Source organism: Salmo trutta, chromosome 14 (assembly GCF_901001165.1).
Source record: "Salmo trutta chromosome 14, fSalTru1.1, whole genome shotgun sequence".
Lineage (NCBI taxonomy): Eukaryota > Metazoa > Chordata > Actinopteri > Salmoniformes > Salmonidae > Salmo > Salmo trutta.
Window position 1 is genome coordinate 18,363,945 of NC_042970.1, and position 12,500 is coordinate 18,376,444.

General features: G+C 48.1%; 1 protein-coding gene across 2 annotated transcripts in view; it reads left to right on the plus strand.

The window, feature by feature from the left end:
* LOC115207542 (E3 ubiquitin-protein ligase PDZRN3-B-like) overlaps window positions 1-12,500 on the plus strand; it is a 149,918-nt gene that overhangs the window by 101,969 nt on the left and 35,449 nt on the right. The window contains exon 1 of one of the 2 annotated variants that reach the window (XM_029774707.1): window positions 9,861-9,944. The exons of the other annotated variant lie outside the window; for it this stretch is intronic. Within the exon in view, the coding sequence (XP_029630567.1) occupies window positions 9,876-9,944 (69 nt within the window). The 5' untranslated portion in view covers window positions 9,861-9,875. Of the gene's footprint in view, window positions 1-9,860; window positions 9,945-12,500 lie in introns of those variants that run through there. 2 annotated transcript variants of the gene reach the window in all.

A 12,500-nucleotide genomic window follows, 5' to 3' on the forward strand; every position in this document is an offset into this window, starting at 1 on the left:
AGGCAGTAAAAGCACTGTTTAAACTGCACCACAGATCAGCACTGAGACTGACCCTGTTAACACTGGTGCACTCACAGTAAATCCTCAATTAGTCTGAGCTGAGCGGGTGTTGAGCAGGTGTCAACTGCGCGCTTGTAAATACAGGCCACCTGTATCCGAGTGGATCATAGTAGTATGGAGACATTGTCAAACTTTGGTCAATAGTTAAAGGCTGAGGAAGGATACACAATCATGGTAATAACAGGTGAAATAATTGTTGGAGATACTGCACATACGTATGTGATTTCTGGTCTCTTCAATCCAAGTGTGTCCTGAGAACTTGTCTAACAAAGAAAGAGTAAGAGAGAGACGGATAATGAGAAAATGTGTGGAAGACAGCGAGTGACTCTGAGCCAGACCCAGTCAGTGAGTGTCGCACCACACCTCTGCTGATTCATCTGTTGCTGTAGTTAAAAACACAACTGTTAAACTGGCCCCAGCGGGACCCTTAAAGAGCAGAGTGCTACACAGCGGCACTACAGAGACACCATGAATATAAATGACCCAGTCAAGCAGGGAGCTACACAGCACAGGAGACCCACACTTTCAAAGGACCCCATAGCTAATGAAGGAGGGACATGATAACCCCTGTCCCCTTCCTCTAGCCAAACCCCCAATGTTTACAGTGACACACATGACATTATTACCTCTTGGTCCTACTTGTTACCGGGTCCTGTGTAGAGGCAGGAGACTGTGTCTCTGTCTGTCACTAATGACTGGGACTTGCTGTTGGACTCCTTGTCTCCAGAGCCCACAGATCAAACTGCTGTTTGAAGTCTGTTTACACCCCAAAAATGTTCAGCCTCACCATTAGCAGTGGTGGGGGGAGGGCGGGCGATGGTATACTGTTGTCACAGCAACTAGAAATTAATTGGTCATTTGATTAATGCAGTGACAGTATCATGTTTCAGGTAAGACTCAAGTGCAGACTGTGTTGAAGTAACAATGTTTATTACAACAGGAGCAGGCAAACGACAGGTCACAGCAGGCAGGGGTCAGTAATCCAGAGTAGGGGCAAAGGCACCAGACGGAAGGCAGACTCAGGGTCTCGGCTTCCGGGGGTGTAGCCGCGGGGCTATAGGGGTGTGCTAGTGCATTTGGCTTAACATTCTTGGGTACCGGTCGGTGTTGTGGAAGCGAAGTAGCCCGGGCCTTAATGAACCCCTCCCGGAGGTCCTGGTACTCCGAGGGAATGGCAGAGAGGTTCGGGGGAATTTCCAAGCCCCCGGAAAGACGTCCCGGGGCAGGCAGAGCTGATTTCAGGTAATGAGCGTGGCAAAACGGGCTCCAGCCCACGATGGCACCAGTAGCCCAGTCAATCGAGGGATTGTGTCGCTGGAGCCAAAAGAATCCCTACACCACAGGAACCTGCAGAGACTCAATTAGCAGAAATTGGTTAGTCTCACTGTGGTTCCCCGACACTCGTAGGTTGATGGGGGTGGTATGATGGGTGACCCGAGCCTATAGAGCGCCCGTCCAGCGCTCTAACATCCATGGGAATGGAGAGGGGTAGAGGGGATGTCCAGCTTGGATGCCAGGGTAAAGTCCATAAGACTCATATCGGCCCCCGAGTCGATGAGTATCTGGAGAGACTTGGACTAGTCGCTCCACAGCAGGGTGGCATGGAGAGGGGGGCGAGTAGGGGGAGATGCAAAATTATCCTTAAGACCACCCAGAGTACTCATTCCTACCAATGAGCTAGGTCTCTTGAAGGGACAGGTAGACACATAATGACCGGCAGCACTGCATTACGGACAACTCTGGGTGTTAAGTCTGCGTACGTGTTCGGCTGGAGACAGCCTAGCCCTGCCGAGATGCATCAGCTCGGGAAGAGGCAAATCAGCAGTCTTTGGAGGCTCTTGGAGGAACTCGGGTAAGCTGGGATCCTCTCGGGAACGAAGACGCTGGGGACTTCCGGAGTTCATCAGTTGCAAGGTGGGATCCTTGAGTGAGCGATTGGGACCGCAATCAGACCTCTTCTCCCTCCTACGTTCCCGTAGCCGACCATCGATCCAGATGGTTAAAGTGATGAGTGAGTCGAGATCCGTCGGTAGTTCCCGGGCTGCAAGCTCGTCCTTTACTTCCTCCGATAATCCGTGCAGGAACGTGTCGAACAGCGCTTCCAGGTTCCAGGCACCCTCCGCTGCTAGCGTGCGGAAATCCACCGCATAGTCTGCCACACTGAGTGAGTCCAGCCGAAGCTGGAGTAACTTCCAGGCAGCCTCTCTCCTGGGCCACCGGAGCCTCAAACGTTTCTCACCTCCACCACGAATACTTCCAGACTGAGTCAGACGGCGGATTGTTGCTCCCACACCGCCGTGGCACAGGCGAGTGCCCTCCCAGACATCAGCGTAATAATGTACGTTATCTTCGAGCGGTCCGAAGGGAACGAAGAAGGCTGCAGCTCGAAAACGAGGGAGCATTGGGAGAGAAATGCCCGGCAGGTTCTGGAATCTCCATCGCAGCGCTCCGGGGGAAGTAAGCGGGGTTCCTGGGAAATCGGGGTGACAGCACTGCTACCAGCCTGGTTACTGAGGGGTTGGGAGGGTACCGTCGTGGTAGGCTGCCTAGTAAGCAACCCATGGAATTGCTCCGGCAAAGCGTCCAATGCTAGGTCGTGACGTTTGGCCTCGTCTTGGAACCCTTCCATCAGACCGCGAAGAAACTCCTCGTGTCGACCAATGAAGGCTCCTTGGGAGTAGATGGCATTGCTGAGCTGGTCCAAGTCTGCTGGGTCAATCATGGCCAGTTCGTACTATCACGTTTCAGGTAAGACCCAAGTGCAGATTGTGTTGAAGTAACAATGTTTATTACAACAACAGGGGCAGGCAAATGACAGGTCACGGCAGGCAGGGGTCAGTGACCCAGAGTAGGGGCAAAGGCACCAGACGGCAGGCAAGCTCAGAGTCAGGGGCAGGCAGAGTGGTCAGGCAGGTGGGCTCAGAGTCAGGACAGGCAAAGGTCAAAACCAGGAGAGTGAGAAAAACAGAAACTGGGGAAAGCAGGAGCTGAGACAAAACGTTGGTTGTCTTGACAAACAAGATGAACTGGCAAAAGAGAACACAGGTATAAGTACCCAGGGGATAATGGGGAAGATGGGCGATACCTGGAGGAGGGTGGAGAAAAGCACAAGGACAGGTGAAACAGATCAGGGCATGACAGACAGGTTATTAGGCTATTATTTCCTGTCAAGTCCTGACCATAGAAAGCTGTTATTTTCTATGGTAGAGTAGGTCAGGGCGTGACAGGGGGGTTTTCTAGTTTACTTTTTGTTTGTTGTTATGTTCTAGTTTTGTAATTCTATGTTGGGTTTTGTTTGGGATGATCTCCAATTAGAGGCAGCTGATCCTCGTTGTCTCTAATTGGAGATCATACTTAAGTAGGGGTTTTTCCCACCTGGGTTTGTGGGAGATGGATTTTGAGTTAGTGTATGTTTCACCTCTGCGTCACGGTTTGTTGTTTTTGTTCTTTAGTTTATGTGTATGTATTGCATAGTTTCACAGGGAAAATAGAATGTGGAACGACACACACACTGCACTTTGGTCCGCTCCTTCCTACGACAACCGACACAGAAGATCCCACCACAAGAGGACCAAGCAGCGTGATCAGGAGTGGACCTAGGAGGACATCCTGAACGACAAGGGATCCTGGACGTGGGAGGAGATCCAGGCTGGATGGGATCGCCTCCCATGGGAACAGGTGGAGGCAGCGAGAGCAGAGCGGCAACGAGAAGAGGAACTAGCCCGGCAACGAGGCAAGCACAAGAGGCAGCCCCCCCCCCAAGAAAATTGGGGGGGCACGCGGGGAGATTGGCAGAGTCAGGGTGGAGACCTGAGCCAACTCCCCGTGCTTACCGTGGGGAGCAGGTGAACAGTCAGTCACCATGTTATGCAGTGATGCGCACCGTATCTCCGGTGCGCATTCATAGCCCGGTGCGCTCTGTGCCTGCGGCTCGCATTTGCCGGGCTAAACTGAGCATTCAGCCAGGAAGGATTGTGCTGGCTCAACGTTCCTGGTCTCCGGTGCGTCTCTTCGGTCCAGGATATCCTGCGCCAGCTCTACGCACTGTGTCGCCAGTGCGCCTGCACAGCCCAGTTCGTCCTGTGCCCGCGCCCTGCACTTGCCGGGCTAAAACAAGCATCCAGCCAGGACGGGTTGTGCCCGCCCTAAGCTTCAGACCTCCAGTGCGCCTCCACGGCCCAGTATATCCTGCGCCAGTTCTACGCACTGTGTCGCCAGTGCGCCTGCACAGCCCAGTTCGTCCTGTCCCCGCGCCCCACACTTGCCGGGCTAAAGTAAGCATCCAGCCAGGATGGGTTGTGCCAGCCCTAAGCTCCAGACCTCCAGTGCGCCTCTAAGGCCCAGTATACCCTGTACCTGCTCTGCGCACCCAGCCTCCAGCGACGTTCCCCAGTCCGGAGAGACCTGTTCCGGCTCCACGTAAGAAACCTCCAGTGATGATCCATGGTCCAAAGCCTCCAGTGATGATCCATGGCACGAAGCCTCCAGTGATGATCCATGGCCCGGAGCCTGTAGGGATGATCCATGGCACGAAGCCTCCAGTGATAATCCATGGCCCAGAGCCTGTAGGGATGATCCATGGCACGGAGCCTGCAGCAACGGTCCCCAGTCCAGAACCTCCTGAGACGGTCTGCAGTCCGGAACCTCCTGAGACGGCCTGCAGTCCAGAGTCTTCAGAGACGGCCTGCAGTCCAGAGTCTTCAGCGACGGCCTGCAGTCCAGAGTCTTCAGCGACGGCCTGCAGTCCAGAGTCTTCAGCGACGGCCTGCAGTCCAGAGTCTCCAGCGACGGTCTGCAGTCCAGAGTCTCCAGCGACGGTCTGCAGTCCAGAGTCTCCAGCGACGGTCTGCAGTCCAGAGTCTCCAGCGACGGTCTGCAGTCCAGAGTCTCCAGCGACGGTCTGCAGTCCAGAGTCTCCAGCGACGGTCTGCAGTCCAGAGTCTCCAGCGACGGTCTGCAGTCCAGAGTCTCCAGCGGCGGTCTGCAGTCCAGAACCTCCAGCGATGATCTACGGTTCGGTTCATCCAGCGACGATCCACGGTTCGGAGCTTTCGGCAATGATCCACGGTCTGGTTCCTCCGGCCACACAAAAGCGGAGGGATCAGCGGGCGGAGTGGGGGCTACGCCCCGAACCGAAGCCGCCACCATGAGTAGATGCCCACCCGGACCCTCCCCTATAGGTTCAGGTTTGCGGCCGGGAGTCCGCACCTTTGGGGGGGGGGGGGGGGGGGTACTGTCACGCCCTGACCTGAGAGAGACGTTTTTCTCTGTTTGGTTAGGTCAGGGTGTGATATGGGGTGGGCATTCTATGTGTTGTATGTCTATGTTTTTTTTTTTTCTTTGATTGGCTGAGTACGGTTTCCAATCAGGCAGCTGTCATTCGTTGTCTCTGATTGGGAATCATACTTAGGCAGCCCTTTTTCCCACAGTCAGCCCCTTTTCCCACGCCGAGCTTTTCGTTCGTTGTATTGTTTTTGCTGGTTCACATTGAGAAATAAATATGATGAACCCAAACCACGCTGCACCTTAGTCTCCTCCTAACGACGAACGTCACAATTTCCATTGTCACATTTTTGTGATGAATTAATCAAGTCTACATACAGTTGTCTTGTTAACAAACCATGGTTTTGGCAAGTCGGTTAGATCATCTACTTTTTGCATGATACAAGTCATTTTTCCAATAATTGTTTATAGACAGATTATTTCACTTATTATTCACTGTATCACAATTCCAGTGGGTCAAAGTTTACATACACTAAGTTGACTGTGCCTTTAAACAGCTTGGAAAATTGCAGAAAATTATGTCATGGCTTTAGAAGCTTCTGATAAGCTAATTGACATAATTTGAGTCAATTGGAGGTTTACCTGTGGATGTATTTCAAGGCCTACCTTCAAACTCTGTGCCTTTTTGCTTGACATCATGGGAAAATCTAAAGAAATTAGCCAAGACCTCAGAAAAAATTGTAGACCTCCACAACTCTGGTTCATCCTTGGGAGCAATTTCCAAACGCCTGAAGGTGCCATGTTCATCTGTACAAACAATAGTACGCAAGTATAAACACCATGGGACCACGCAGCCGTCATACCGCTCAGGAAGGAGATGTGTTCTGTCTCCTAGAGATGAACGTACTTTGGTGCGAAAAGTGCTAATCAATCCCAGAACAACAGCAAAGGACCTTGTGAATGCTGTAGGAAACAGGTACAAAAGTATCTATATCCACAGTGAGTCCTATATCGACATAACCTGAATGGCCGCTCAGCAAGGAAGAAGCCACTGCTCCAAAACCGCCATAAAATAGCCAGACTATGGTTTGCAACTGCACATGGGGACAAAGGTTGTACTTTTTGGAGAAAATGTCCTCTGGTCTGATGAAACAAAAACAGAACTGTTTGGCCATAATGACCATCGTATATTTGAAGTAAAAAGGGGAGGCTTGCAAGCCAAAGAACATCATCCCAACCGTGAAGCACGGGGGTGGCAGCATCATGCTGTGTGGGTGCTTTGCTGCAGGAGGGACTGGTGCACTTCACAAAATAGATGGCATCATGAGGGAGGAAAATTATCTGGATATATTGAAGCAACATTTCAAGACATCAGTCAGGAAGTTAAAGCTTGGTCGCAAATGAGTCTTCCAAATGGACAATGACCCCAAGCATACTTCCAAAGTTGTGACAACATGGCTTAAGGACAACAAAGTCAAGGTATTGGAGTGGCCATCACAAAGCCCTGACCTCAATCCCATTGAAAATTTGTGGGCAGAACTGAAAAAGCTTGTGCGTGCAAGGAGGCCTACAAACCTGACTCAGTTACACCAGCTCTGTCAGGAGGAATGGGCCAAAATTCACCCAACTTATTGTGGGAAGCTTGTGGAAGGCTATCCAAAACGTTTGACCCAAGTTGAACAATTTAAAGGCAATGCTACCAAATACTAATTGTATGTAAACTTCTGACCCACTGGGAATGTGATGAAAGAAATAAAAGCTGAAATAAATCATTCTCTCTACTATTATTCTGACATTTCACATTCTTAAAATAAAGTGGTGATTCTAACTGACATAAGACAGGAAATCTTTACCAGGATTAAATGTCAGGAATTGTGAAAAACTGAGTTTAAATGTATTTGGCTAAGGTGTATGTCAACTTCCAACTTCAACTGTACTTTGTCCCATCCATATTGTTTATGTCAGTCATGTGGTTCATTCTCCAGTGTGAATATCTCTCTGTCTCTCTCTGCTCTTTCAGGTGTTCCTATATGAGATTGAGTGTGTGCTCTTTGTTCTTGAATATTCTTCAATATAGTGTGAAAGAGATGCATAGAGAGTGTGCTTTCTCTCTAAATCGCTCCATTCATTCCAGCCCCAGGCAGGCCAACACTGTGGCTAAGACTAGCATAGCACTGGCTGTCATGGTGATCAACTACACTGAGCGTAGCCTCCGCTCCAGTAAAGCCTGGCTATCAGCACACTGACCACTGGGACTAAATACAAGCTGTTGGACTACACACTATAAGACTGATTATAATAACAGTTCCTGCAAATATAGCTAATCCTTCATTTGCCTGTGACAGGTTTTCCTGAGTATCAGCTCTGTAATACTATCATATTGTTTCTGTTGTTAAGGCGTGCTGGGTGTTTTAAAACTAACGTGGTGGGAAAAGCCAGTAAAAGCCATAATTACAACCTATGTGTTGTGATAATTGCGTTGTTTGATCTATAACCTGTTAGTTCATATGCATTGACACCGTGATATATAGACCTAAGGCTGAGACAATAAGAAGCCACAGTGGCAGAATACATTTTACCACAGCTTTGTTTCATCACAAAACCGGAGAGCAACCTCTGTCCGGTGGAGTCCACAAAGCAAATTGCATGTAACAAATATGGTCAATCAAGTTAATGTTTACGACATTTTTGGACTACTAAACAACCATTGATTTCGGACACCGGAGAGTTACTGCAAATCGCAAAGAAAACAGGAGCTGGCTCCACTATTACCGGACCATTTCAACTTCAAATTTTAACATCATCAAATCACCTATGCTTAGTCTAATACAGTGACAGCTAAACTATTCCAAAAACTATTTAGTCCAATCAATGTAAGCTAAATGTCATGTGTCTGTCCATGGTACTGATTTGTGTGTGTGTGTGTGTGTGTGTGTGTGTGTGTGTGTGTGTGTGTGTGTGTGTGTGTGTGTGTGTGTGTGTGTGTGTGTGTGTGTGTGTGTGTGTTTCTCTACTTGTAGAGAAATATCAATGCCATCCTCCTCTCTTTCATGTTGCCGAAATGGAAAATTATGAAACAGAGAGACGAAAGATAAATGTATTTAATTTCTTCTTCTTTTATTGGGTTAAGTGCCTTGCTCAAGTGCACATCGTCAAATGTTTTACCCAGACAGCTTGGGGATTCAAACCAGCAACCTTGCAGTTACTGGCCCAACGCTCTTAAATGCTAGGCTACCTGCACTTATCACGCAATCCGTCATTTCATTACATAATTTGCCTCAATAGGTTATTAACCTTTGCCAGTGTACTGACATGAGCGGCTGGTTGCCCTTCTCCCAGGACTCCCCAACATAGGCCTTGATGATCACTGACTGCCAAGTGACATCAGCCTTGACGGACCGATGTGTCACTAACTGCGTGAGTGGAGCAGAGGCGGAGGGGGTACGACAGTGGCAGTCTGTTTCTGGGAGGGCACTGCCACCCCTTATCGAAATAAACAGGGCCACCCGGCGCCCCACTATCTAACCCGAATTGGCATTGCAGTTTGTATGGCTGCATGGCACCGGAGCGGGTACCAAGACCCATGCCAGGTCTGGCACACTGGAGCCGTAGCCATTGTCAGCTCAGGTGCTGGAAAGGGCAGCCTTTGACTTAGCGTGGCGACGCCACCGAGGATGCCGAGAATGGCATGTCACTTACCATCAGTGGCTCCATTGGCTGAAGCTTCCCTCTATGTTTTAGGAAGCGTAAACATTTGATTTGTGTGTTTGTTTGTCCATCTGCCCACCCAATAGGAAAAATAATAGTTTGGCTTTTCCTAAGAAAGAATGTGACAAAGGTCATGGTGAAAAAAAGCCTTAATTGAACCCGGGGCATGAAACATTTAAAATTCCCTCTATTCCTTTGTTTTATGTCAAACTCTTTTGTGAAACAGCTATAGAGCATTTCTGTGGACTTTGTGTCTAATTCGACATTGGAGATGGATGCCTTTATGTGGTTCTGTGCACATGGGACTGGGCTCATTGTCACACTGCTAAAGCATTCAAAATGAAATTCCTGGAACAATTAAGACTGACAAGATCTCTTTGCCCCCATAAGAGGAAATCATGTTTCTTTGCAGTGACTACAAAAAGCCTCCATGTCACTAATTTTGTCCCCAGCACAATAGGCGTAATAATTGTTCATTAATAAAACTTCCACTGGCATAGTCTGCGGTTAGCTCACCCCATCATATTGGGGCAGTCCCTCATGATTATTCAATGAGTGGCTGCTTAATATGCATGAGGGGGTGTATATGGGCTGAGGGGAGGCGCTGGCTCAGAGTGAGGGAGGGAGTGAGTTAGTGAGAGACAGACTGAGAGACAGACTGAGAGTAGAGCGTGCTTACTCCTACTCAGACACACACTCAGGACACGCGTGCATGACTGGCTGCACAGCCTTCATGTAAATCCTTTCAGCTAAACCTATTTCCTGGGTGAGTTTGCGAGACGGAGCAGCCTGGTCAGCAGCTCCATGTGAGCCAGCAGCCCAGAGAGAGAGAGAACTTGCCTGGCTGACTGGAGAGCAAGACTGTATGGTGAGATTCCTCCAACATGGGATGCAGCCTCTGTACCCTGCAGAAGCCTGAGGAGCAATACAAACTACTCTATGAAGTCTGCCAGGTAATGTAACCAAGCCACTTCTGCCCTCTTCTGAACGGCTGAACTTTCAGGGCTGTTGAATCACTGCTGATGTCAACTCAAAGTGTAGAGGTTCTACAGATGTTTCGTTGTCTACTGCGATGTTAATGTATTGAATGTGGTGATTCAAAGTCATACTTTTGCATTACGTCTTGAAAGTACTGATTTATTCACTAGCTGGGATTCTTTTTCAGTTTGATGTGTTTGTAGAGGTTGTAGATGTGTTTCCTTTGTGTTGGCTTTGTGTTGTAGTTTGGTGTTTTTTCTTTGCATTGGCTTCTCTGTCGGTTTGATGCCAGTGTGGCTAGGGCAGATTGAGTGACAGGGTTGGAGTATAGTAGAGTGCTGTTGTGGCTGCCTGGCTGGCAAGCTGGATCCCCTCTGGTGTTGCAGTCGTGTGAACTCTGGGCGCGAGGTCACGGAGCGGTGGTGAGGAGGTCTTGATAGAGGAGGACTCAGGGAGAGCTGACAGCTCTCTGAATGTGTCTGTTAGTGTGTGCTGATCATAACCCACCTCATTGTCAACTGACTCCCAACTCAGCCACTTCTGACTTGAACCCCTAGTTTACTTCCGTTTAAAATGTGTTTAACACTAAAGTGCTGCAGATGTTTCACTATGATAATAGACAAGAAGTGTTGTATAGGCATTTGATTAATGTAAACAATTGTTTGTTGTTTTGAACAAAGTTAATTTATCAATGAGGAATGAATCATCCTTTGTCCCTATGTTTAGATACACTGAGTATTCAAAACATTAAGAACACTTTCTCTTTCCAAGATAGACTGACCAGGTGAAAGCTTTGATCCCTTATTGATGTCACGTGTTAAATCCACTTCAATCAGTGTAGATGTAGGGTAGGGTAGGGGAGGAGACGGGTTCAAGAAGGATTTTTAAGCCTTGAGACAATTGAGACATGGATTGTGTATGTGTGCCATTCAGAGGGTGAATGGGGAAGACAAACGATTGAAGTGCCTTTGAACAGGGTATGGGTAGTAGGTGCCAGGCGCACAGGTTTGTGTCAAGAACTGCAACGCTGCTGGGTTTTTCATGCTCAACAGTTTACTGTGTGTCAAGAATGGTCCACCACCCAAAGGACATCCAGCCAACTTGACACAACTGTGGGAAGTATTGGAGTCAACATGGTTCAGCATCCCTGTGGAACGCTTTTGACACCTTGTAGAGTCCATGCCCCGACAAACTGAGGCTGTTCTGAGGGGAAAAAAGCACCCTTGATTTGTTTTAGCCTTCAGAAAATACATGTATTACTAGCCATCAAGCACACATTCCTGTTTTTTTATGAAAGGTAGTTACTTCTGTTCCAGTATACTGTAATACCAACGTTGAAGAAGATCACTTGGACATTGTACAGCCTGGGACTTGTGCTCTGGTCACCAAGACCATGATTAAAGGGAAATGGTAGAGTGGGGTACCAGGAATTAAAGGGAATGGTAGAGTGGGGTACCAGGAATAAAAGGGAATGGTAGAGTAGGGAACCATATGGCTCTTCAAGGTCCAGTCAGTCTACATCCCCTCTGTCCTCAGATGAACCTAATAGGAACAAGCTTGTACGTTAGCTGCTGCTATGCATAATAAAAGTAGTAATTCTGTCTGGCAGGGAGAACACAGCTTCCTTTATAAAATGTAGATAGAGTCAGCAATGAGGGACTATCTACATTTTCTTTTTTTATCTTATGATGGGAAAGATACACTGATGTGTAGTTTCCTTTGTGGCCAGAAGGGGGTTATTCAGATCAAACACATGACCATTCCCTCTAGTGTACACATACTTCTTCATTATCTTCTTCACTATACAATACGATTATTACACTCGTAGAAAAAAGGGTTCCAAAAGGATTCTTCTGTCCCCATCGGAGAACCATTTTGGTTCCAGGTAGATCCCTTTTTATTTCCAGGTAGAACTCTTTTGGGTTCCATGTAGAACCCTATGTGTAAAGGGTTCCACATGAAACTCAAAACCCTTTGAGTTTCATGTGGAACCCTTTACACATAGGGTTCTACATGGAACCCAAAAGAGTTCTACCTGGAAATAAAAAGGGATCTACCTGGAACCAAAAATGGTTCTTCAAATGGTTTTTCTATGGGGACAGCCGAAGAACCCTTTTAGGTTCTAGATAGCACCTTTTTTTCTAAGAGTGGATATTCATCTTAAAGCAGGTATGCACTACCAATGTGTTAATAAGAACACAACTACAGATTTTGTCAGCAGACAAGGCTTTAGCTCACAAGTGTCTCACTCTGACAGACTGGGTTTTAGTTTTATGAGCAGAACCCCAGTAATGTGTTCTAGCTTTGGGGTTTTGTCTCTGTTCTTCCTTGAAGAGCACCAGCTGAGTGTTGTCAGCATATTACATACCCATTTAGTGAGCAGGGTGCTGCTGTGTGGCAGGCTGCATGGTGGCTATTTAAGTGAAGTTAATGAGCAAGCTCTGTGTGGATTTCCCTTATTGTTCCCTAAGAAGCTGTTCTGTTCCCATTAGTGAGAGATGACAGCCCTGGCCCTGTCTCAGTATTGTGTC